We start from the raw sequence: 23,961 nt of genomic DNA, 5'->3' as shown, positions 1-23,961 counted from the left end.
CAAAAAAACAAAGTAACAACAACACAAGCTACAATGACACTTAAATGTGCGCCACATAATTGTTGTACGGTATCATAACAAGGTTTAACAGGAAGATCACGGGAAGATCACGTTTTATGTTTTAAGAAAAAATGCACATCAGCACCCTAAAAATTTGGATCATACAAGACTTAGTCCTAGCCTTTGGAAAAATTTATGTTGAAACTCAAGTCTTTTTAAGTGACACAACTTTTTTGTTAGTTTTTTTCTTCTTAAAAATTGATATAATTTTGTGACTTCATTAATATTTTTTCAAAATTGTCCATGTGACTAAGACTAACTCATGCCTCTTTAACTCTCAATTACCACTCTGCTTCCCATTTAGATTTCGACCCTAAATCCTTAACTTAATTTCTAATAACTGCACCTTCTGGTTTTCCTTCATCTTCTCGTCATCCAATAGTAATGATAAATTTCAAACTCTATCTTATGGTCTATAATAGAAAATTCAACTTTTTTCATTTTGGTTTGCCATAACACTTGAGAACAATCTCCAATTAACGTATAAAAAATAAATAAGGAAAACAAATCGATCACATTGCCCCAAATGACTTATACATTCTACTATGAATATTTGAATATTTAATAATTACCTTTGGCAACTAACCAAATTATTTGTTTTTTTAATAGCATAGTAAAAAAAACTAAAAAAACTGTCCTTTTAATGATTATTATACGCAACGTACTGAATTCCTGGATCCTCCAAACTATGCAGACTGTTAGTGAAAGACAAAAGCATATAAAAAAAGAGCAAAATCTTATAGGACAAGAGGGAACTGAAGAACAGCATAGCAATGGTGAATTTTACCAACAAAGTTAAATTGTGCATGCTATTTGAAATCAAAATGATTTTGTTTACAACTACACAGAATGTTACAAAACTCTCATCCCAGCCTATGTAGTATGTACAACCTCTACCCTGTAGCAATCCCTACATCTTTGGACAGAATATATACAGCAAATGAAATTATACAATCATGGGTTACCAATATTGGCCACAAAAGGGACTAGCTTTTTCTGGTCCTTTCTCTTACCTAACACACTTCTGTCCAATACCCGACCAATTATCAGACGAGTATTATGCAGAGCAACCTCCCTTGGTGACATCCCAGACTCAGTTGACCCAACCTGTCCAGGAGTAGAAACTGAGCCTAGTCCTGATCCGAAACCATATTGCAGAGGGCCACTGCGGGCCTTGAATGAAGTCTGTGGAGCAAGCAACTTTTCTTCAGTTCCACCAATTCCATTCTCCAACGAACCAGGTTCATAGGGATGAGAACCAGTCAATGAACTGCAACTTTGTAGAAGGGCTTCTAACACACTTAGTGCCTCCCAACACAAAGTGCTTTCTACTAATTGGGATACAATTGCATAAATATGTGGACTCTGGGTAGCATCCATTGGTGTGTGCTGGAGGAGAGCTTTGAGCATAAGTAGAATCACACGTTGATACTCCACCGGTCCTTTTTCCAGAAGCCTTAATAAGTGTCCAAAAGCCAAAGTTGAATGTTTTGGAAACCATTCATTGCATAAAAGTGGTGAAACACAAGCCAGAAAATTATCAACACTCTTAATCTCACCACGAGAGTAAATCATAAATACAGTAGCTAATTCATCAAAAGATTTTGCTCGACACCAGATTGCAACATTGGCAGCAACGGAGCAAGCCTTTTGATATTGATGTTGGAGTGGAGAAGCTGGACCTATCACTATGTCTTTGCTAAGTTGAAGACAGAGCCAAGGGAGTAATCCTATGATGTGCATCAGGAGTCTAGTCTCAGCATCACCAAATATAGAATCACATGAATGAACTGTTATACGAGAGAGGACATCAATTGAGACACTGTGACTGACACTCGACATAAGTCCTTTAAGAACAAGAGGCTGCACCCCTTCAAATGTCGGCAAACTCCCCTCTTGTAGAGGTTCATAGCCACTTTTAGATTCTGTGCGCTGAAATTCTCCTAAATCACTAGTATTAAGTTCATCTCTGGGCATACTTGAAAGGAGTACATTTTCTGTTGTACGATCACGGAAAGATAAACGATCAATCACATGAGAGAAAAGCTCTAGAACCTGGCGGTAGACATGGACAAAATCCGTATGCATCATAGCAACACACCCCCAAAATAGCTGAGGATAGAGTATCACTTTCTCTGGCTCCATATTCTCCACCATAACTTGCAATGTCATCAAAATTTCCATAACAAATCCCAAAACTTGAGGTACTGGATTTCCCAGACATCTATGGAGGCACCGTAGAAGGGATACACAAGCACCACTTGTTACACTAGGTCGAAGTGCTCTGTAGATCTGATGTGAACGACAGGCAAGGTGTTTTGATGTACATTCCATAGCCCATCTAAGTGCTTCTTCTCCCCAAGTCTCCCGAAGGTCTCCTTGGAAGAAGATGGCATCCACCATGCTCTGCACTAAGGCAGAAAGAAGTGCTGCACTTGGAAGCCCAGTTCTGACAACTGTTGGATCTTCATTCTCCCACATCATGCTTCCTCGCTTTGATTGTACATATTTAATTAAGCTCACAACCTGCTGCTTGTTCTCCCTATCATTATTTTCCACCTCATACTGCTCCAAGTGGCGGCCTGCTAGGGAATATAGCAGATTAACAAGTAAATGCTGGCAATGCTCTAGTACAATGTCTTCTGAGCTATCCATTGAAACAAAGATAACATGAAAGAGTAGAGGCAAGTATTGGCGGAAATCTTCATCATTCTCATATGCAATTTCAGCAAGAAGAATAAGTGCTATATCTGCATGCGTAAGTGAGTGCTGCTGATGTCCCTGCAGAGCTGATTGAAGTTCTTTTGCATTCACGGCATGCATAGCACTCCCAGCATGCACTCCATCTTCACCTGAGTTTGGAGTGTCAACAAGATAATCTCCACTGTCTCGTGAAACATGGCGGCTACGCAAACTCCCTGTTGAGCTTCTAACACCCATCAAGGGTCCTGACATATTAACCAAGGCTGGAAGGAGCTGCCCTGATCGCCCAGTGCTTACTGGGACAATATTCAACTCTGGAGGCATTGGACTTAATGGGCCTGATACACTCCGGCCTGTCATGCCTGTTGTTCTCCAGCTCAAGCTCCCACTAACATTTCTTAGTGGACCATCAAGAGAACCTCTTACAAGCAATGGGGACATGTGTGGTTGGTTATCCATAACTGATGTCATTTGGGCCACAGCCGGACCTTGTGAGAATTCTAGCACAAAATTTGCACTGGCATCACCCTTACTTGCAACCGGCTCAATGCTATCCTCTAGAAGTCGCTGAGACAATTGGAAAACTAGGTGATCTATAGTCCGTTGAGGGCATATTCGTGCTAAATATAGACTTACCCGTTTTGCAACGCTGAAGTATGTAGCAAAAGCACCACTTATTTCAGTTGATGCATTTGAATCACAATCTTCAATGCCTTTTGTGATCAAGAAATCTAAAACAGGGCTGATATTCTTATTTTTGCTCGCAATTGTGCTCCAAAGTTTCTCAATTTCATCGGGAAATTGGTCTCCATGCCGCCATGTTACATAGTAGAGACTTTTCAATAACCTTTCACTCCAGCCTTCCTTGAGTTTCCAGAAATTCAGGTTCTCAATCCATGGAGCCATGCATGTTAAGACCTGATGCTGTGCAATTATATCAACAGCATCTAACTGCCTCTGCATAATCTCCTCACAAAGAAGTTGGCTTAATTCAGGATGATCTTTGGCAAGTTTACAGGAAAGCTTGTATTGGAATTGTTGGTAGGAATCAGGAAGATTACCAACAACAGCAGCTCGATAACTTCCTGAGCCCTCAATGCCATCCTCAGCCCATTCACGAACAGAAAGTGTCTCCAGCATCTGAAGGGCATCGTCACGAATTTGCCTTGATGGGTCTACTACCTTGTAAAGGATCAGACTCAATAATCTCTGTATTTCACAGTTTGGTATCTCTTGGCGCATGTAGACCTCAGCCAGTACACTGAAGTACCCATCGGCTACAGAAGAATTAGAGTGGTAGCACTGCAGAAATCAATTAAGTTGAATAAGCTAATACTAATACTAATAAAGTGGAAGAAACAAAGGCATAATTTGACTGAAACCGTGCGCTTGAAATTTGAATACAACACCGGTGTGATTTTATATAGGCTTATTGAATTAATTACAAATAAATTAGAGGATATTCAGTTTCCTCTAAATCAGAGATTATATGCCTATAAACTACAATTATCACAACGAATGCAGAATATCACATTCTGTCCGATTCTCAATAAACACATATATTCTAAATATTATCATTGTTTTATAAATATCTTCACAATCACAATTTCTAATGATTATATTTGTTTAATGTAGTTGCTATGAAAAATAAATACACTATAAGCACTCAGTAAAATAAACTGAGCTATATTTTGCTTCCCACTGATTTCTTGAAGGAATTCGGACCATATAAAATCAAATAGAAACTATCAAAACTTTAAATATAATGAAGTTTAAAATTAGGAATGTTTTTGTATTAAAATACTATTGTATAATAAAATCAAAATCATCTAATATTTAGAGTAAATATTTGTAAAATACAATGTCAAAATTATATTGCATGTAGTAAAGAATAAAAATGAAAATCAAATATTGTAAGGAACAAACTATGTCTCCTAAAAGCTTATGCTATTAGGTGCAGGCTCATGAATGACTTTGCACATCTATACATATTTCCTCATCCAAGAGTCCTCTAGACTTAGAAGAGTAGACAACCTATTTTTAATTTCACATCATGTGTACAAATTCATTTTTATTTAGAAGAATAGAGACAACAAAGATCAAATTACTAACTCTTAGGTCACAAGGTTCAGATACATATCAAGGATCGACTCTCTTAGAGGCAAGTGCATGTTTACTTATGCTATTGAATTGGAAAACAGACATCAAGTTAAAAGGGGTAGAAAAGATAGTTTCAACTAACAGTGGGTGCGAAATCACATTGATAAATGCCAAACAAACATGCTATAAGCTATTAGGTGAAAGTTCATGAATGACTTTATATTATTATGTCCTTCAGCATCAAGACAAGTTACTTTTGTCATTACCTTTTTAACCCTGTATAGTATACCACCCATCCATGGCTTTTAAACAGTGACGAAACTTCATTGCTAACTCTTAGGTTCCAAGGTTCGGATACATATCAAGGATCGACTCAATTAGAGGCAAGTGCACGTTTACTTGGAAAACAATCCCTAATAGGATATAATGCACAATATAGCATGAAAATGAATTTACCTGATCAATACAGGAGGGGAACAAGTCCAAATTTGTAAGCAAAAGATTCTTCAAAGCCAATTTTGCTAAAGAAACACGGTGATGCCCCCCCTTAAGCCTGTCACGACCAGCATTTCCCCGGCCACCTTCCCCCTGGTACTTGGTATATGATGGAGTTCTAGGATCAGCTGGTGAGAAACCAAATGGAGCCCTTGGTGTAGGCTCCAAAAACAAACCATTAATCCAAGATATCACACGTCCACTCATTTTCCTTGCATTGTCATCAAAACATGGTCCATATAAAAGTGATGCTATTGCATTCATGGATGCCCATTGGATTGCCTCAACTTGTTCATTCAATTCTTTGTCAAATGATATTTTATCCACAGAATCTTTTGATCTTGCATTTTGGGAAGACTTATAACGATCAACTTCACGTCTATAATCACTGACACCATCTTGACCCCATGTACTGCCTGTATCATCACACCAGGAGAGAAGAAGATCAAAGTGCCGCTTTCTAGTTCTAACATCAAATTTCTCAGATTTTGAATCAACAAATTCAGGGGCTAATGATCGTAGAACACAAGCAAGTGCAAAGCGGAATGGTTGCATGTCTTGAAAACTTTCAATAGATGTTGAGATTAGTCTGGTTGTCTCATCAATGAATTTAAGATAATGGAGGCGGAACACTGGCTTCCGTGTTAGCATGCCAGGCCATATATTTTCTGCAACAGTACGATAAATATTTGCGATGTGGACACGAAGTTCTTCCCGGCGAGCCTTTTGACTCTACCAATAAAAATATAACTTGTAAGTGCCAAACTCTAATTCAAAAATCAAGGAGAAGAAGCATCTTAAACAATACTACAACAAAAGATTTCTTAGTTTCATGACTTTTAAGTTGAAATATGGATATTGTCTATAACATTGTTTGAATATGTTGGAAAGGTTTAGGAATTCTTTTTTTTTTTTTATAATTTCTATCACTATTCACTACCATATTGTCCATGTCATTTATAATTATAATTTATGATAACTACCTACCTCGAGTACTCAATGGCTGATAGATATAAAAACAAATTTTACAGATCCATAACAATACCTTCCACTTTGGTTTTCCTTCTGTCTCAGAAGAAACCTCATCAATAAAAGATGAAAGTTCACTGAACATGATTTCACATGCTTCCAAGTGTGAGCGGCCAAGAGCCATGGTGGCTGCATGCTATATCAGAAACCTTGTTAGCAATAAACAGAGACAACAGAAGTGATGGATAAAAAATTTGGCAGTTGAAAATTTAAATGCCTTTATATCAATAAAACTGCAGTAATTAACAGCCAATAATCCTCTTAATAAAGACTCGAAACAAGCAAATATAAAAAGGATTTCTTTCAATGGTAAAATCTCACAAAAATAATATTCAACAGGCATAAATGCAAGAAATCGAATGAAATGAATTTTAGTTTGGTTTTCTAACATCACTAGATATAATATAAAATCCATGATTTGTCTTCACTTAACAATTTAAGCTTTTGAGATAGTTGGTTCATAACAATTTATTGTGAGAAACTACAAAAGCAAAGCATAAACTTCCTTCAAAAAGATATATGAAGGTTTAAAATTATCAGGGTTTAATTGGGTGTGGATATGATAAGTTTGGTCAAACTATAGGCAGTTACGATTCTAAATACATCTCCTACCCTCATACATCAATTAGAAGAACTATAAAGGAAAACAACGAGATCAAGATAGGTAAAACGAAGGATTAATATTTCATACTTAAGTCTAAAAAAGTTTCCAAACCTGTCACCACAAAATTATATTTAGAAGTAAAATAAGAAGCACTATGACAACATAGCATGTACTCTGCATAACTCACATCCAACTTTATCTTCAATTTCTTTATTCAAATTGGAGACTTGATTGGTCTTTCTTACTATTCAATCAAGGACCTAATAATAGTTTTAATCATATGAAACAGAAATTAAAATATAGTAAACAAAAGATATTTTAAGTTTATCATTTATTCATTTGGGTTAGAAAACATGAAAAATAGTACTAAACAATACATCAAGTATGCATGCAACTCTTCATGCTTTGACATAGACTGCTTATGAAGATAGACTAATGGATAAGTTAAGTGAGGCTCTCTTACAACGTGAACATCAGATCCTGATTTCAATGAAGGGAAAATAAGATGGTAAAGATCTTTGGTAGACTCTCGAGCAACTGGTGGACATGAACAGACAAACATGGCATACATAAGCCACTGGTCCAGTTTATTATCAACATCCTGTGACTGATGAGCTTTTCCACCCAATTCAGCAGGTGTGATATGAGCAAGACGTTGCATGACCTCTTTCCTGCCCAAATTTAAGTGATATTTGCTAAGTTTTGGATAGCAATTAAAAACAGACCGAATGAAGAAGGGGTGGAGCAATGCAAGTGAGAATAAATCTTTTTCTTTTCACCATAATAATTATAAATCACTCAACGCAACTTTTTTTTTTTAAATAGTTTATATGAAAATTAATGCAAAAAGTACCAAGACCTTACTTTATATTGTAAGCCTAGCAAAGTCAAGTACTCAACAAAAACAACAAATAGAACGAATATTTGAAGATTATATAAACTATTCAGAAAAACTCAAGTCCCTTGTCGACCAGAGATAAGGCTAAAATAGAGTATATAAGTGAGAGACAATCCTCACCGTATGAGTTAACTTTTGGGGTTGAGTTAGGCCCAAATCCACATTTTAAGATAGTATTAGAACCTATCCTAGATCCATTAAACGGGTCACCCACCATGTCATCCATGCACCAAGCCCAATATTGCTGGGTGTGAGGGGGTGTATTGAGAAAAACCTAAGTCTCACATTAGCTAGAGATAAGGTCATAATAGAATATATAATTGGAAGGCAACCCTCACCATATGAGCTAGCTTTTGGGGTTGAGTTAGACCCAAACCCACATTCTAAGATAAACCAATGCCTTTTTCCTTCTAGATGTTGTTGGCTACATAAATCAAGTGAAACCATTGTGTTCTATCAAAAACCAAAAATATAAATAAACCAAGAAAATATATATCCCAGCCATTTATTTCAGCAGGAGAAAGTAAAGCAATCTGCAATGAAGAAGGATGCAAGTGATTAAGGGGAAAAAATGTGTATGTTACTGCCCATGCCTTTTTTTACCTTCTTCTATATGTGTCCTTTACATATTTGCTTCCCTTGGAAGTGGTAATGGTTCTAATATTAAATTTTGGGAGGAAAACTGGATGGGACTAACTAAGATTGTAGGAGATTTGTCTGTTGAGAGAAATTTTCCCACATCTATCATCCAGCTTCAGTACATAGCTCACTTACCACAATTTTTATAGCATTCGAGATTCCATTTGTCTAGAAATTTCCACTTTTCTCGTAATTTAAATGATAAGGAATGGTTTGAACCGAGGCCTCTTTTGGATTGCATCAACTCTCTTTATTTGTCTTGTAATCGGATAAGAGGATTTGGACTCTTGATCCTTCTAAGGTGTTTTCATTTAAATCCTTTTTCGAATTTTTAACTTATTCATTGAATAGATGGTATAAATTGGATGAGTAGTTTTAGGATTTCGATTAAGGTTAATTTTAAAATTAGGGTTTTTTAATTTAGGATTATTTGTTGTTGGCGATCCCACATCGACTAGTGATATGATCATAATCGTGTATATAAGTGGGGGGGACAACCCTCACCATAAAAGTTGGTTTAGTAGGATTGAGTTAGACCTATAACCCACGCTCGAAGATGGTATAAGAGCCTATAGCAAGTATTTTTGGACTTATCGGGCCATTATCCGACAACCAACAAATGTCCAATCCTGCAAACTTTAAGCTCAAAATGTCACGTCCTCATTATGAGAAGGGTGTGTTGGAGATCTGACATAGACTAGTGATATGGCCATAATAGTGAATATAAGTGGAGGGGTAACCCTCACCTTAAAAATTCATTTTGTAGGGTTGAGTTAGATCCATAACCCACATTCTAAGATTTGTTATAAATTTTTAAGAATTTTATAATATTTTGTAGTAACTTATTTCAATTCATTGTTAATTTGTTATCAAATAACGGTTATGGCGGCGTCATGGTGGTATGTTGTAGTTTTTTCACATGGTGGCACAATGGCACTGCAGCAAGATGATTTCCTTTTGAGTATTCTTCTATTTTTGTGAACTTTGATTGTGGCTTGATGCCTGCTGAGAGCCAAATCAACAAAAAGAGTTAATGGATGAGAGGTAAATTTCGTTTGGTTGCTTATCCAAAAGAGCCAAATCTTCAATTTCAGTTTTCGGCGTTATCCTCATCGTTGCAGATCTGATATCTGCAGCTAGCAGATTCATGCTGATACTTGCTTGTTGCCAAATAATACCCTTTTGTTTTGGGAAGGGAAAGAATCCAAATTGATCAAACACCCGTGGAAGAGAAAGTTACAGTAAACCTATTTGAATTTTGTGGAATTTTTTAAAGTCAAAGTATTTTTTAGAAAATGAAAATAAAAGTTTAAAAAACAAGTTTTCTAATAGTTGCAAATTTGAAAATGAAAATAGAAAATATTTTCTTGAACCAAACGCCTAGCTTTTCTAAAAACTTCCTTTAAAATGTTTTCTTCATTGAAAAACAAAGATCCTTTTATTTTTAGAGCTTTTATATAATTGTGTTTGGCTTAAATATTTTTTAGAGAAACCCAAAAAATGTTGAGCCATACACCACCTAAATACTCATTAGGTCTCTTAAGTTATTCATACTTTCTGCATAACTGATAACTGATATTTCCTATATTTATTATGGGGTATCTGACACCTGAGCTGAAAGTAGTTTGCTTTGAAGAGGACCCTAGCCTTGTTTATCAAGAGAGTAACTTGCCAAGATAAGCATTTAGTTGGCACAAAATGCCTATATTTTTAAGGATGTGTCATTGTCATTGGCAATGCAGCTGACTTCTAAGTGTAAGGTTACTTGCTCTATTGATTTTTCTCTTTTGTCTCTGTTATTCATTCTCCCATTTCATTGAAGGATTCCTTATCTTCCAAATTCCTTCTACTTTCTTCTATTGAAAAAGTATTTATTTAAGGGTTGACTTTTATTTATTAGGTTCCTACCCTCTGTAAAGGGTTTTGACAATTGTTACAGGGGTATTGTTGGATCAAACATAAAGAAATTTAGTATCTTTTCTTGGCTTAACCAAAAAGACCAGTCCCCTTTCGATTGCTCTCTGGATCTCTTTGCCCATGATTTTCCTTTAAAATATATTTACAGAGCTTGGAGTTCACTGAAGACAGAAGAAGGAAAAGGAAACATATACTTACTTAGCTTCCTGAACTGAGCTTGGAGAAAGTTCGGCAGCATATTTGACTAGCTCACTAAGACACCGAGCCCACCTGTTCTTGTCAGGGCTCTCAAATATTATAGATTGAAGTGTCACTTCAGGAGGAATGGCATCAGGTTCTCGTTTCAAATCAAATGGTCGCCCTGAGTCCCAATAGCAGTTCTGAACAATCTCATCCTATAATGCCAAGGTATTTATATCTTTAAGGGGACAAAAGCTTAATATGACATGATTGAACCCAAAATAAAAGAATAAATATGATAAAATAAATGAGTGTATCCCATAACAAGATAAAATATCATTCTGACGAAATTGAGCCTTAAAATAAAAATAAAAATAAAAATAATAAAGGCAAATGCATACCCCATGTTCTTCCAGAACATCAATAATAAATATTGGTTCAGCTTCATATTTCAAAGTATGATTTGGTTGTTCATGCATCTTCAGATCCCGAATATCATTCCTCAATGCACGAACACAACGCAATAATTCTAATGCTGTATGCCGAATTTGACTATCAACGGAACTAAGGAATATGAGGCCAACTGCATCAATTTCTGATGCGCGAAACTCAATTGCTTCGCCTGATTGTTGAATGGAAGACTTTCTGAATCTCTCAGTTTCATGCCCTAGAGATTTTACATCTGCTTCAAGTTGTATCCTATCATCTATTAGACAAGATCTCCAGAAGCGCATGAGTTCCAACAGGCGCCCTAATGATGTTTGGATGAGCAGAGGAAATTCATCAGGAAGTCTTAATATGAAGTTGGCCATTCCCTTCATTACTGCAAAACGACGGTGGGGGAGGTACTTCACAATGCGGTTTAGTACTTGCACTGCTTCTTCACGAACACCGGGGTCAATACTTATTCCATGTTGTGGTATTATTTCAGTAATTTTATCAGTTCGCCCAACTTCTTCTATTAGATTTGGGATGCACTTTAGCACAGAACGGAATAGATACCCTTGAGACTTTTCCTTGGTTACAGCATCTACAACATAGTTATTATGATGTCACAACGGGCAGAAATTCAATAGTCAACCAATTAACCAGATATACAAAATTCTATATTTAAAAAAAAAAAATAACAACAAAGAAACTCCCATCCTATGCAAATGAGTAGTTTTTCCAGTTTGCATCATTTCAATCCTATCATTTTTTAGAATACTGATAGGCATAATTAAGAAATGTACTGAAACTCTGAAAGGCAGACCAATTTGAAAATATCTTCAATTCTCATAATTGACTTCAAGTCCTCAAATCTAAAAAATATTTATTCTTCAAATTCTGCTAGTACTTTATCAAGTTCAGCAGTGTTCCAAAGTAATTGTGAAGTTAACCAACATTCATAGAAATCAGTACTGTGCAAGAAAGAGTCAGAAAGTGAGAGAAACGTGAGAAAATATTCAGAGAAAATTCAAAGAATTTAAGTGTTCTATTACTGAGAAAGTAACTGAATTAATTGATTAACTTTGCAAGGAAGGCCATAAATATATTTATAATTAGGAAATGCTAACTGTCTAACTGCTTAACTACTCATCAGCAGTAACAGCCTAGCTGACACTGCATAAAGTCCAATAACAGACTCAATTAACTGCCATAAAAGTAGTTACTCTAATATATATAAACATGAATTATTTATTTATAAATCAGAAAAGAAACTTGTCAGCAGACAGAAGACAAATGGAGAAGCAGATAATAAAAAATAGCCCTTGAAATCAAGAAAACAAAGTGGAAAAAAAAATAGACACTTATATCCCCAATCTCTCTGAATGAGATCTATTGAAGATGAGTTCCTAGCCTAAACACATTAGTTGTGAATGGTAAAATAGCCAATGCGGTCCTTTCAAATATACGCTAGTAAAGAAGTCTGTTTTCAGAATCAAAAGTACTCATCTTTTTATGCATTGTTTCCCAAAGCATTGAAAAAAGAAAAAAATATTCTTAAAACACAAGACCACAAGACTACCAAGACAACATATATATATTAATCTAGAACTAAGTTACAACTTTTCATTTCACTTTAAAAATTTTAGAAATCAATCAAAACATAAAAGTAGAGATGCTGTCCTCTTCTTTGAGGAGGAAAAAAATAATTACTTGGAATTTTTTTTCTCTTTTTTCATGAGTAGTTCAAATTTTATAAACTGTAGATAAGACAAACTATCGTGCGAAAAAAAGTAGTACTTAGAGATTCTGATTCAAGGAGTTCTAAATGAAATTGAATCTAGGTTTGCACACAGATCTGTTGTTTATAGTGTGGATACAATCAGTCAGGGAGCTAATTACTTGCTAATTTAAAATGATCCAACGAATACAGCCAACAAACTATATGTGCTAAATATGCTAATTTTATAACAAGGATACTGCCCTTAGGTTTATGATTTGTATCAAAATTAAAAGAGAAAACCAAAGTGGTGCGATATGCAATTATTATTATTGTCAAGAACTAAATCAACGATAAAGCTTCAGTCATTATGAGCAGGCATGTTAATGGGTTGTATCTCTAACACTGCCCCCTCACAGAAGATCTAGGGTATGTACAGGATGACGTTTTAGAGGTAAAGAGAAAGGAGGCAATTTTTATATTTTTAAATAGAGTTATATAGTGTTTATAAAATAAACAAAAAAATTGGGATATTGAGTTATGGAAAGTTATCATTGAATTTCTTTTATTTTGAAAAGTTATCAAATTAGAGAATATTTATTAGAAATGAAAATTTTACCCTCTTCCCTTTCCCTCCAAAACTCAACTCCCAAAAATAAAATTAGGCTTGAAGTGTGCACAATGCATAGGATCACTTTACCTTGTGCTAATTTTAATTTAATTGTGAAGAATGAGAGTAAAAATTGTTGTTAGGAAGAATGTAGTAAGGATTTAACTCCTAACAATTTGATTATATTCACAATACACTTTATATACCATATCAAGAAATAAACTCTCCTAAAAGTTTCAGCTATTGAATCTGGTTTTTGTCGAGAATACTGATAACTGCGAAATTTGAGTTAATTTGATAGTTAATCTTGACTAAGAATGATTGCAATTTCTTTACTTTATCGTTATTTTTAATAAAATAATAAAGAAATTAATATCTTTGCAGTTTTTTATTAGGAGAAGTTAAAAGAAAAAGATTTCAAGTGCTTTGGAGGAAAATTAATGCAAAATTTTTAAAAAAAAGCCTTGAAGAAAAAGTTGAAGATTGAGACAGCTCACTTAGCGCGCAAGACAAGTTCAGCGCGTTTTGCTTAGCAGCTAACTCACGCTTAGCACGAAGAAGCCTAAAGGCACGCTTAGCGCGAAAGCCTGCATCGCGCGAGGGTGCGTGATAATTAAGTTACCTTAGGCCTATAAAAGGAGTAAGAAGCAAAGGAGAAGTACACATCAGGATACCAATCCCTACACACCTACAGATCGAGACACCGAGACTCAGAGCTCTCTAATGAATATATCCTAAGCCTAAGTATGTCAAATAAGGAAAATCCTCTATCTATGTCTATTATCTCCTTTTCTTCCTCTATCTATGTTTATTATCCCCTTCTCTTCCTCTATCCATCCCTCTTCTTCTATCCGCATTAGCCCCCTAAAGTGTATAGTCTCTCATGATAATGAGAGGCCAAAACCCTATTGTTGAGAGCTTAGCAGCCAAATGCCCTTGTAATGTAATTTTTCCTTACTATCGATTTAATGCAATGTCAATTTTTTATTGTTTCTTTCCTGTGCTTTATTGTTATTGTATGGCTTCATCATCCATGCATTAGTTTTAGGGGTTATACATTGAAAAATGATAATTTCTAAAGAACTGGAAACGGACATCTAAACAATTCATTGTTAGGGATAGAGTGACTTTGTTTTGCCTATGCATACATCTCCATATTTCATGCAATTTACTATTCTATCTTCGGAAAGGGATTTGGAAGAGAGAATAGATAAATTGGATTCTTCATCGTGAGGGATCAGGATTGAGTATCTTAGTAGACATGGGTAGAAATTGTAATAATATTAAATAGAGACACACATTCATATTGCATCAACGATAGTTAGGTATGTTAGGCCCCAACATATTTAAAATTCTGAATTGATCTTTTTATCATCATTTTTTATCTTCTACTTTTCTTATATTTTACATTAAAATCTCTTATTTATTTTATCTTCTAATCTCTTATCTATTATTTTAAATCTTTATCTTATCTCTTACCTCTCTTTATCTTTGGTTTGTAAATTGGATTTGCATCAATCTAAGTACAAAAAAAAAGTCTTTGAGGATTCGACACTCGGACTTCCGAGTACTTTACTACCTGAGACGATTTGATGCACTTGCCAACAAGTTAACAAATACAACACTTGAATGCTAATCAAATAAATATTGTGACGTTATTGTCAATTGAAAAGTATAATAATGTGTTTTATTAAATATTAAATATGCTTAATTGATCATATATTTTGGATAAATAGGTTCACCATTTCTATCCCCAGTTTTCTCATTCTCCACTATCTTCAATTCTTAATGCCTCTACCTTCCTCCTTATATATATTTTACAAAAGCACAAAGAAAAGTATTTGTACATCACAAAATAAAGAGAAAATTTTGAAGCAGACTTAAATACATAAAATATGATGAAAGCAAAAAAAAAAAATTAAAAATCCCATAAGTTATAAGTAAAGAAATATGTTTTCCACAATTTAATTTGAGGTTTGATTCAGCCTTTTCACTGTCATGCTTATACTCAAACACACTTCAATCCAGGTAGCATATAATAGAAGCAATTACCTATTGTGGTCCTTGATGATGTCAAAAGTGCTTGACTATACGTTTTATGACAAGACCTTAATATTGACTCAATTGCAGCTTTCACTTTTGGAATATAGTGGCCTATATCAGGACCTGCTCATTCAACAAAACTGTCAGAGTTCTACTGCAGAAAATGAACCTCTAAACACAACCATGTACAATTATTCTTGGCATATGATTAATTGTACCTTTAAATATATCAAAACCAAAATGCTTACTTGAAGGCGACATGACAATGGCAAGCAATGCACGAAGACCAATAACCTTTGCTTCACTAGGATTGTCTTGCTTGAGTAATTCTAGTATCATATGGTTCATGGTAAAATCAAGGTTATGTTCAGCTATAGTTACACAGAATTCAACCAGTTTATCATGTTGAACATCCTGAGTAAGCAATCCTTTCCTTAGAACTGCTAAAAGTTGTGAAGTTACACTGTCTAGGTTGTCCCATATCCGATTTGGGGCCTGGTTTGCCGCATGGACACTCAAGTAAAATCTTAAAACTCGATGAAGACAATCTAAAGCCATGAAACGATGATTCTTATCCTGCATGACCAACCAGGGAATAGATTCTTAATATAATTTATAAAAAAACACACAATGGATAGAAATAATGAAGTAACTATGAACTGTAGTCGGCCACTTATACATCTTAGGAGTTAAAAATGTTAAGATAAATTCCACATTTTCACCAGGGAAAGAAAAGGACATTTTATCCACCCTTCTCTGACTTGCCTATTGCTTGGACTAAATGCCTTTGAGGACACCCTAAATGAGGATGATGGAATACAGATTAGGAACATGTACAATATATATATAGAGTATGAATATAGATCATATCATTTAGGAATGAGTTTTTTCTTTTCTATTAATCAATTAATAATTCTAAATCTCATTAGGAAAGAGAAAAGAAAAATTCCTACGTGTAGCCATCCAATTTAATTGTATTGGATGCAAACGATTATTTTGAATTTCATTCTTTTACCAAACAAAAAAAGGGAAAAAAAACCTTTTATATATTCATATATTCAATCATGCCCCAAATTTATATTCATATATTTAACAGTTATTTACAAAAATAAATAACTATAACCAAGTATTTTCCCACTAGGTGGGGCCAGCCACATGAATCAAGCAACATTATATTATTCTATTGTAAATCATGTCTACATGAATCAAACAACACTATAATATTCTGTTGACAGTTTCTCAGACCTTATAATGTCGTTAAACAGTTTTGTAAGCCAGCCAACACCCTTCTCACCTAGACCCATACCATAATAAGTATAACATCCGGTCCAACCACTTTGCCATTTGCCATGGTTTTTTAACCTCAAGCTCTCAAATTCTACAATAAAAGGTATAATTTTGGTCTTCATCCCTTTTGTTTAGCCTATCCAATTGCAAAAAATTAAGTCATTCATTAAATAGCTTGTGAAAGCAATTTCTCCATCTTTCCTTAATATCTCCTTCCATAACAAAGACTTAACCTTCTCCATCCTTAATGCATGTAACTTAATCCAAGTCTCTTGATTTTCTTTCCCAACTTTTAGCAAGCAAGTAAATCTTTTGGTGCCTAAGAAGTGGTATAACCCATCAAAAACTCTAACTCTAGCCTCACCACCTTCTGTATTCTTCTTAGCTACCACATTTTTTCCCCAATTTTTAGCATTCTTACACAGGGGCATGCTTTATAACATCCCTTTTAACCCTTACTTTATCTTGCTCACTTGCATTCCACCACCATGATTCTTTACCTTAAGTCCAGCTCTTGATTCACCAAGAGTCTCATTTGCTACCTTCCTAATCCCTTTGCCACTATGTCCCACACATCATCTACACTTCCATATGCCTCCTGGCACCCTTCCTCCATAAATATTCACCAAAAGCTTCTTTGTTTTTCACCTTCAATTGCCATCACTTGATCTTTGAAACTCTATCTTGGCCTTTTGTCCTTATTCTCTTCTCCACTCTTACATTACATCCATAACCAAAACTCTATGCTGGGTGGTTAAGCTTTGCCCAGGAATGACTTTGCACTCCATGCAAATTTTTCTATCTAATTTCCTTATGAAAAAGAAATCAATTTGTGAGCATGCCACCCACTTTTGTAGATGATAAGATGCTCCTCCCTTTACATAAAACAAATGTTAGCTACTGCAAAAATGTTACAAAAAGACTACTACATATTAGAAATTCAATGAAAACATATAAATCTATATGAGCAATGCTGCAATTTATTTATTCGAGGAAACTTTTTATGTAGAAACACCACATTGAATCAAATAAAACTTTAATCTCAACATAGTAAATTTAGGAGAAGGATCCCCATACCTAGAGAGAGAAGTACGTAAAAGGAAAGGAAACAAAACAAAACAATTTTTTAAAATATATACTTTATCTTTCTTTTCTCATGCAAAAAGTAAGTTTAGCAATGATGAGTAATACTTATCTGAAACATGAGCATTTTACCATGCATGGTATGCGAGATAACTTTTTAATTAAAAAATTCAAGACCAAATCTCATTTAACCTCTTATATAATAAATTCTGTAAAGTTTATTGATTACCACAATTAAAATGTAAACTAAACATGTGTGAATTGAATTTGAACTTACCCTAAGAAGTTTGTAGAGTTGATCCATGTGAGGACTTAAGTTGTTGTGAAATATTTGAGGATCACCAAGACATAAAAGAAGAGTTACCAATGGATACCCAACCTAGATGACAAAATGAAATAAAAACTTCAGCAAAATTAACACTAGAAGAGGAAATATAATAAAATTGGTAAGAGAACCACATACTGCAATGTGTTTGCTCTGTTTATCCATCCAATGCATGAGCTGAACTCTTATACGTCCAACAGCTTCATACCACAACGTTAGTGCTGGCTCTACACCAGAAGGTGGCCACTGGCTTTTCCCAGCATCTGCAAGAGGTGCTAGGATGTTTGAAAGCATATTGCATAGAGCATGGTGAAGCTCACTTTTCCGTTTATGAGCCTGACGGTTTATAGGGTGTGCTTTTGCAACAAAAGAAGCAGAAGCATTTAATCCACCCTCGGTTTTAACCTGAGAAGGAGCTTATATTTAAATTATACTAACATAATGTAATATTTTACATGAAACATTTAATTGTTACACATACCCCAAGCTTCAGGTAGCGCATCCCATTAATGATACTAAGCGTTTCACTTCTAGCGGCGCTAGTATCAATTCGACGGGTGTTGAGTTCCATGAAAAACCGCTCAGTAACAGAACTAAACCTATAAAAACAAGAAAGGAATACCATGAAATAACAAAACAGTTTTTCAGTCGAGACACAAAACAATAAAATAATGGTTCCACTTCGTATTATAAGCCATGGCAAACTGAACAACAGTAAAAGGAACTGAAGCAGAATCACCCAACAACAACAGCCTTAACCCACTAGAACTGATCCAGGCTCACCCATCAAATTTTAAAATTAACACATACACAAAAACACCAAAAGTTAAACATGTAAAATTACCAATCTTTAATATTTAGGGAGACAACTCCACATCTGATATGAGAACTGAAGTATACAATTCATTTCTTCTAAACTAGTACACGAGATTTTATGTTCTTAAAATATCTTCAGATACACTTTAGGTTGCCTTACTGCAACTAAGCCAACAAATGAATGTCGGGTACTGATAGAACATTAGCAATCCCAATACAGAATGAAAAGGCAATAAAGACCCAATAAAATCTTATTCATTCATGAAGTCAAGCCCATAGGCATCCAATTTCACTTTTCTAACAAGGAAAGCCAGCACTAAGGGCACCAGAAGGTGATTCACATCTCAAGAGAATTTCTAAGTGTCAGTATATTAGTAACGCTATTTGCTTTTTTGAATAGAATCTATATACCATTGTTTTATTCAAAATCGGTATTAAAGGCATCAACTAATAAATCAGAGAAAACCAATTAAGGTATTTAGTCCATACTACAATTCACTTAAGAACTAAATCATAAAACTGTTGAATTTCTCCTGCTAAAACCAATAGTCTACATTTGTCAGGACTGAGTACAACACCTTAAAAGCCATGACACACCTAAAGAAGAAAACTACATATTTAAAAAAATTAAGATCAGTCAGATTTCAATGTATAAATTATCTATATAATGGCCCTTCCAGAATTTAAAAAAATATTATCTATATAACTCATGAGGCCCAGCATAAATTTGTGTATGTGTCAAAAACAAATGAATCTGATTGATATGAAGATGTATTCATTAAATGTATTAACCTCATAATCATCAAATAATTTTTTATCATGCTGGATAAAATTTAAATACAACTCTGATAAGTCGGATACCTGATACGGGATAGAGCACCTAAGAGTTGAGCAACTAAGTCCAGAAGAAGCCCCCTCAAATCAACCAGTGAGGGATATTCAACCTGGCTAACAACCCTGCAACAAGAGCACAATAAGTTCACACCAAAGTTAATAGAAGAATAAGAGAATTAAAAAGTCTATGGAAACTTAATCATGAAACGTTATATTTTGTTTCAAAAACAACATATTCTTAGACTGAATGAGAATAAATATATTATTTCTTTCAACATAATCTTATCTATAATTCAGCTTAACTATATTGAAAACACATCCAATATTGAATAGCCCAAAAATCAAATTGAAAAGAAGAGTTGCCTGAGGATTATACAATTACTACAGACTTTAGGACACCTCAAGAACATTTCAGCTGTGTTTATGATGTGAGTTCTGTTGGAAAGCCACCTTAACTGCGGTCACCCCTAGCCCACCTTAGTTGTACGTGTGGCTGGTAACTGTGGGCAGGGGGGGAGTTGAAGTCTAACTCTTAACAGTGTAACCAATAACAGAAGTACTGCACAAGTAGAAGACTAACTACTCTACAACTAATAGCAGCTTTGGAAATGGACTTCTACAATTTATCAGGAGCAGTGGGTTTAGCCAGCATTGCTAGACAATTGCTTTATATCCATCTAAGAGGTTTTGGTTGAAGAAATAGTGTAAGATCTGTTATAAAAAGAATATCTAGGAAATATCTCAGAATATGATTATTCATGTTAGAATATCTTAAAAGTATCTTATATGATCTCTTAGGATTGGTTCCAATATTTCCTTATATTTCATTCTTTGTTACCTTATTTATTTAGGAATCTTTTATTAGCATAAATAGAGCTTAGTGTCATGTCTTTTGTATCACGTCACATCTCATCATATTTAATCATCACATCATATAACCTATCAGGTTGTTATACACAAGTTAATGTATTCAGAATCCCTATCCTCTTCCATCCTCCTTCCCTACCTAAGTTGCCATAATTTCAACAAGATCCTTGAGGCAGTGCTTTTTCAGGTTTCTGGTGATTTTAGCTGAATTAAAATGCGGAAGCTTTTACGTATAATCATAAGTTTTTCTCTTCACATTTTTTTATTTAGAAAACTTTTCAGGCTTCATGGGAGATTCAACCCATGAACTTATCAGGGGGGCTTCTCATTCTGTATTGCACTTATAAAAAGAAGGAACTTTTTAAACATATAGGTTAGGGGCTTTTCTTTCCCACAAAAATGACACAATCTACATAAAAAATGAGCAATTAAGAACCTAACGTTGACTTCCACAGTCTGAACTGAAAAAAAGTGGAATGGTATTTGATTGTTGAATCCTATATTACATAATTCAGTGACTGGCCCAATTGCTTTGGCAGTGACTACAGTTTTATTATAAAATATTTTTATATTAACTATGAGCACAATACAGGGATCTAGCACAGCATTACCTGTCTGCATTTATTAACCAGTCAAAAACAAAATTTTCAAGCCCAGACCACAGCTTCTCTGCAACGAAAAACGTGCAAAGGTTATAAGTAAAAATAAAAACTCATCAGACAATAAATGCACATAATATATTAAAAACAAACACAATAACATAGCTACAAACAATGTACAAACCAGTAAGCCCCTCTTGTGGACAACACTCTACAAAGCGGATACACGCTGAGCAAAAAATGCACTCCACCGCAAGCTAAATTCCATGCAAAACATGCTATCATAAACCTCAGAACCAATTAACCATAGTTCTCAAAATAAAAAGTGAAGCTTGTGTGTGGAAATTCAAAATTTCCTAGGCATTCCTTATTTCATTAACATATTGAAATTCTTGCACACAAACCTTTCTTTGGAATGTTGATGCATCATTTGCACCCTTCGGAGATTCACTACAACAGGGAAAAAAATAAAAACAAAAAATAATCATTTAAGTTCGTTACTTAAGTGCAACAGGGTTGGAGATGTATAAGTTCATGCACAAGTAAAGTTTCACAACATAAACTAAAGGCGAAAATACACTCTTGGTTTCTCATCTTGTTTTTTTAAACTTAAATCCATTAAGATTAAAAAATTTCACTTTGGTCCCTTAAGCTGTGTTAAGACCGAGTTGGTCTTTCTGTCTGTTTACCACACTAAGGGTGTGTTTGATTTGGCGTTTGGCCACCCAAACAAAGTTGCACCTGTTTGTTTGGCAAATTGTTTTTCAAATTGAGTTGAACATGACTTTCACCCAACTGAGGTTTAGCCCAAAGCTACTCCTCTATTGCTTTATTGTTGAACGTGGAAAGTTCCAAACATAAATCAAGTTACATTATACCTACTTTTAACTAAACTTAATTTTACAAAGTTAAGTTCAACCAAACTCCAATTTTTCAATTGTAATCCAAACACACACTAAGTTTGCGCTTCAATATTAGTTGGGTTCAACTAAACCCATGCTTGACGTCAATCAAACACACACTCACCTTGCTTCTCCATTTACGCATCAAAAAATGTACAACTTAACGCAAATCAAACGGTTTCCAAATACACACCCCAACTTGGTCACAACGAGTGACAAAGTGTCAGAGATGTCTTGTCAGTTGCGTGAATGACCCAATTTAGTCTCACCAAGACACTTAAATTAAGCGAGACATCTTAAACTTAGTGAGATTAACAAAAAAGAAAAAATAAGATAAAGGACCAAGAGTGTATTTTAGCCTAAACTAAACTATACCAGTTATGTTAAAAAAAACATGAAAAATACAAAAATCACCAACAACAAATTGTTAATTAACTAAGATTAATAGAAATAAATAGCAAAAGAGGAAGAGTTAATTAATTGCCCTAACCTCTCTCTCCATCTCAATAAGGCTTCCAGCAGCGGAACAGGAGTGTGGCGCGCCACCATAGCAAGCGAATCCAGCACTTGCTCGTAGGCCGGATCAGATGGTCGCAGGTATTGCCCATCCTACGGTACACCCTCACTCACACCAGTTAGTTACCGAATCCAAAAAACACGAAGTTGAAACTTAACTTTCAAAAAAAAAAAGTGTGAATGTAGGTATGTACCTGAGCTTGCGCGGTTTCGATACGACGCCGTGCGAGAGGGAGGAAGCGCTGAAGCAGAGCGTCGACGATCAACTTGGCGGCACTCCCTGCCTTCATTTCCAATTTCAATTAGAGAAAAACCATTCGATTTTTATTTTTGTTCTGATTCTGATTCACTTCGCAATTGCGATTGCAACTAATAATAATAATGATAATTGAAGATAAAAGGGAAGTGAAATTCGGAGGAATGTTTGTTGAATTTGCAAGGGTTTGAGGGTTTCAGAGTTGAGGAGGATCTAAGTTCTGAGAAGGTCGTTCGAGGTTTGGCTTCCGTGACGTGACCATCGCGGTGAGCCTACGCCGAAACGAAATTATTAGTGATTAACTTAGGAAACATCAAGCCACTCTTCCCTGTCTCTAACATAGCAGAAGCCGGAACATCAATGGGGAAGTAAACAACAAAGAAGCAAGGAAATCAATTTGAAGATATAGAAGAGCTTGAGGCAGGGAATGATGGCAAAACATAACAAGTTGATGGTGCATCTAATCTAACGATTGATCATGGAATGACAAGATCTAAAAAGCACAACGAAAAAACCGTCAGCTTCGAAACTTCATCTTCACCATCGAGCTTCCAATCTCGGAATCAAACAGGATCGTCGATTTACAGGGAGGTTAATGCGCGCGTTCACTGACGCCACCGTTCTGAGTTCAGGGAGGTTCGTCTTCGATCATGTGTGCGTTCTCCCTCCGACAACGCCAGAGTGACACAACAAAGGATAGAGGTAGGCTAAGAATTTTTTTACGTTTTGATTCGGGTCGGATAATTCTGCACAGCTCTAGGAGTAAGTGTAATGAACAACCATAAATTAGGAATTTTCTTGGTAGGGTTCTAAAATGAAGGGGTATGAGGTCTAACAAGGGTAAGTGGTCAGTGTAATTAATTCTTTATAATTATATACAAATAAAATTTCTATCCTATGCAATAATAGCTAAAATATTAATCACAATAATTTTTTTCCAGATAACATTATTTTAATGTATAATTTTTTTTTATAAACTATATGAATGGATATTATTAAATTTTTATTTTTATATATTTTATTGTTTAATGAGGGTGACAAATATATTTTCT

At 35.0% G+C, this 23,961-nt stretch overlaps 1 protein-coding gene across 1 annotated transcript; it reads right to left on the bottom strand.

The window, feature by feature from the left end:
• Nucleotides 1-816: 816 nt before the first annotated feature.
• LOC114375182 (protein furry homolog) lies at nucleotides 817-23,740 on the bottom strand. Its single transcript, XM_028332943.1, has 17 exons — nucleotides 22,848-23,740; nucleotides 22,628-22,746; nucleotides 21,640-21,685; nucleotides 21,420-21,492; nucleotides 21,248-21,305; nucleotides 19,797-19,892; nucleotides 18,601-18,718; nucleotides 18,258-18,524; nucleotides 18,072-18,173; nucleotides 15,673-16,000; nucleotides 15,434-15,547; nucleotides 11,027-11,655; nucleotides 10,644-10,840; nucleotides 7,455-7,662; nucleotides 6,404-6,523; nucleotides 5,320-6,090; nucleotides 817-4,065 (listed from the first exon to the last, which is right to left on the bottom strand). The coding sequence occupies exons 1-17, from the start codon at nucleotides 22,941-22,943 to the stop codon at nucleotides 1,015-1,017; spliced, it is 6,393 nt and encodes a 2,130-aa protein (XP_028188744.1). The 5' UTR covers nucleotides 22,944-23,740; the 3' UTR covers nucleotides 817-1,014.
• Between the last annotated feature and the right edge of the window lie 221 nt (nucleotides 23,741-23,961).

The sequence above is a fragment of the Glycine soja genome, chromosome 11 (genome assembly GCF_004193775.1).
Source record: "Glycine soja cultivar W05 chromosome 11, ASM419377v2, whole genome shotgun sequence".
NCBI lineage: Eukaryota > Viridiplantae > Streptophyta > Magnoliopsida > Fabales > Fabaceae > Glycine > Glycine soja.
Note: the sequence above shows the minus strand (reverse complement) of the source record. Positions and strands in the feature narration are given on the sequence as shown.

What these genes read in the sequence shown, in the direction of transcription:
- LOC114375182 (XM_028332943.1), bottom strand. Translation starts at nt 22,943, where the DNA reads ATGAAGGCAGGGAGTGCCGCCAAGTTGATCGTCGACGCTCTGCTTCAG. An exon ending in TTATTGAGATGGAGAGAGAG is followed by an intron (nt 21,686 to 22,627) that starts GTTAGGGCAATT and finishes TCCCTGTTGTAG; the next exon opens with TGAATCTCCGAAGGGTGCAA. An exon ending in TCCCCTCCTGTATTGATCAG is followed by an intron (nt 4,066 to 5,319) that starts GTAAATTCATTT and finishes TGATTTCTGCAG; the next exon opens with TGCTACCACTCTAATTCTTC.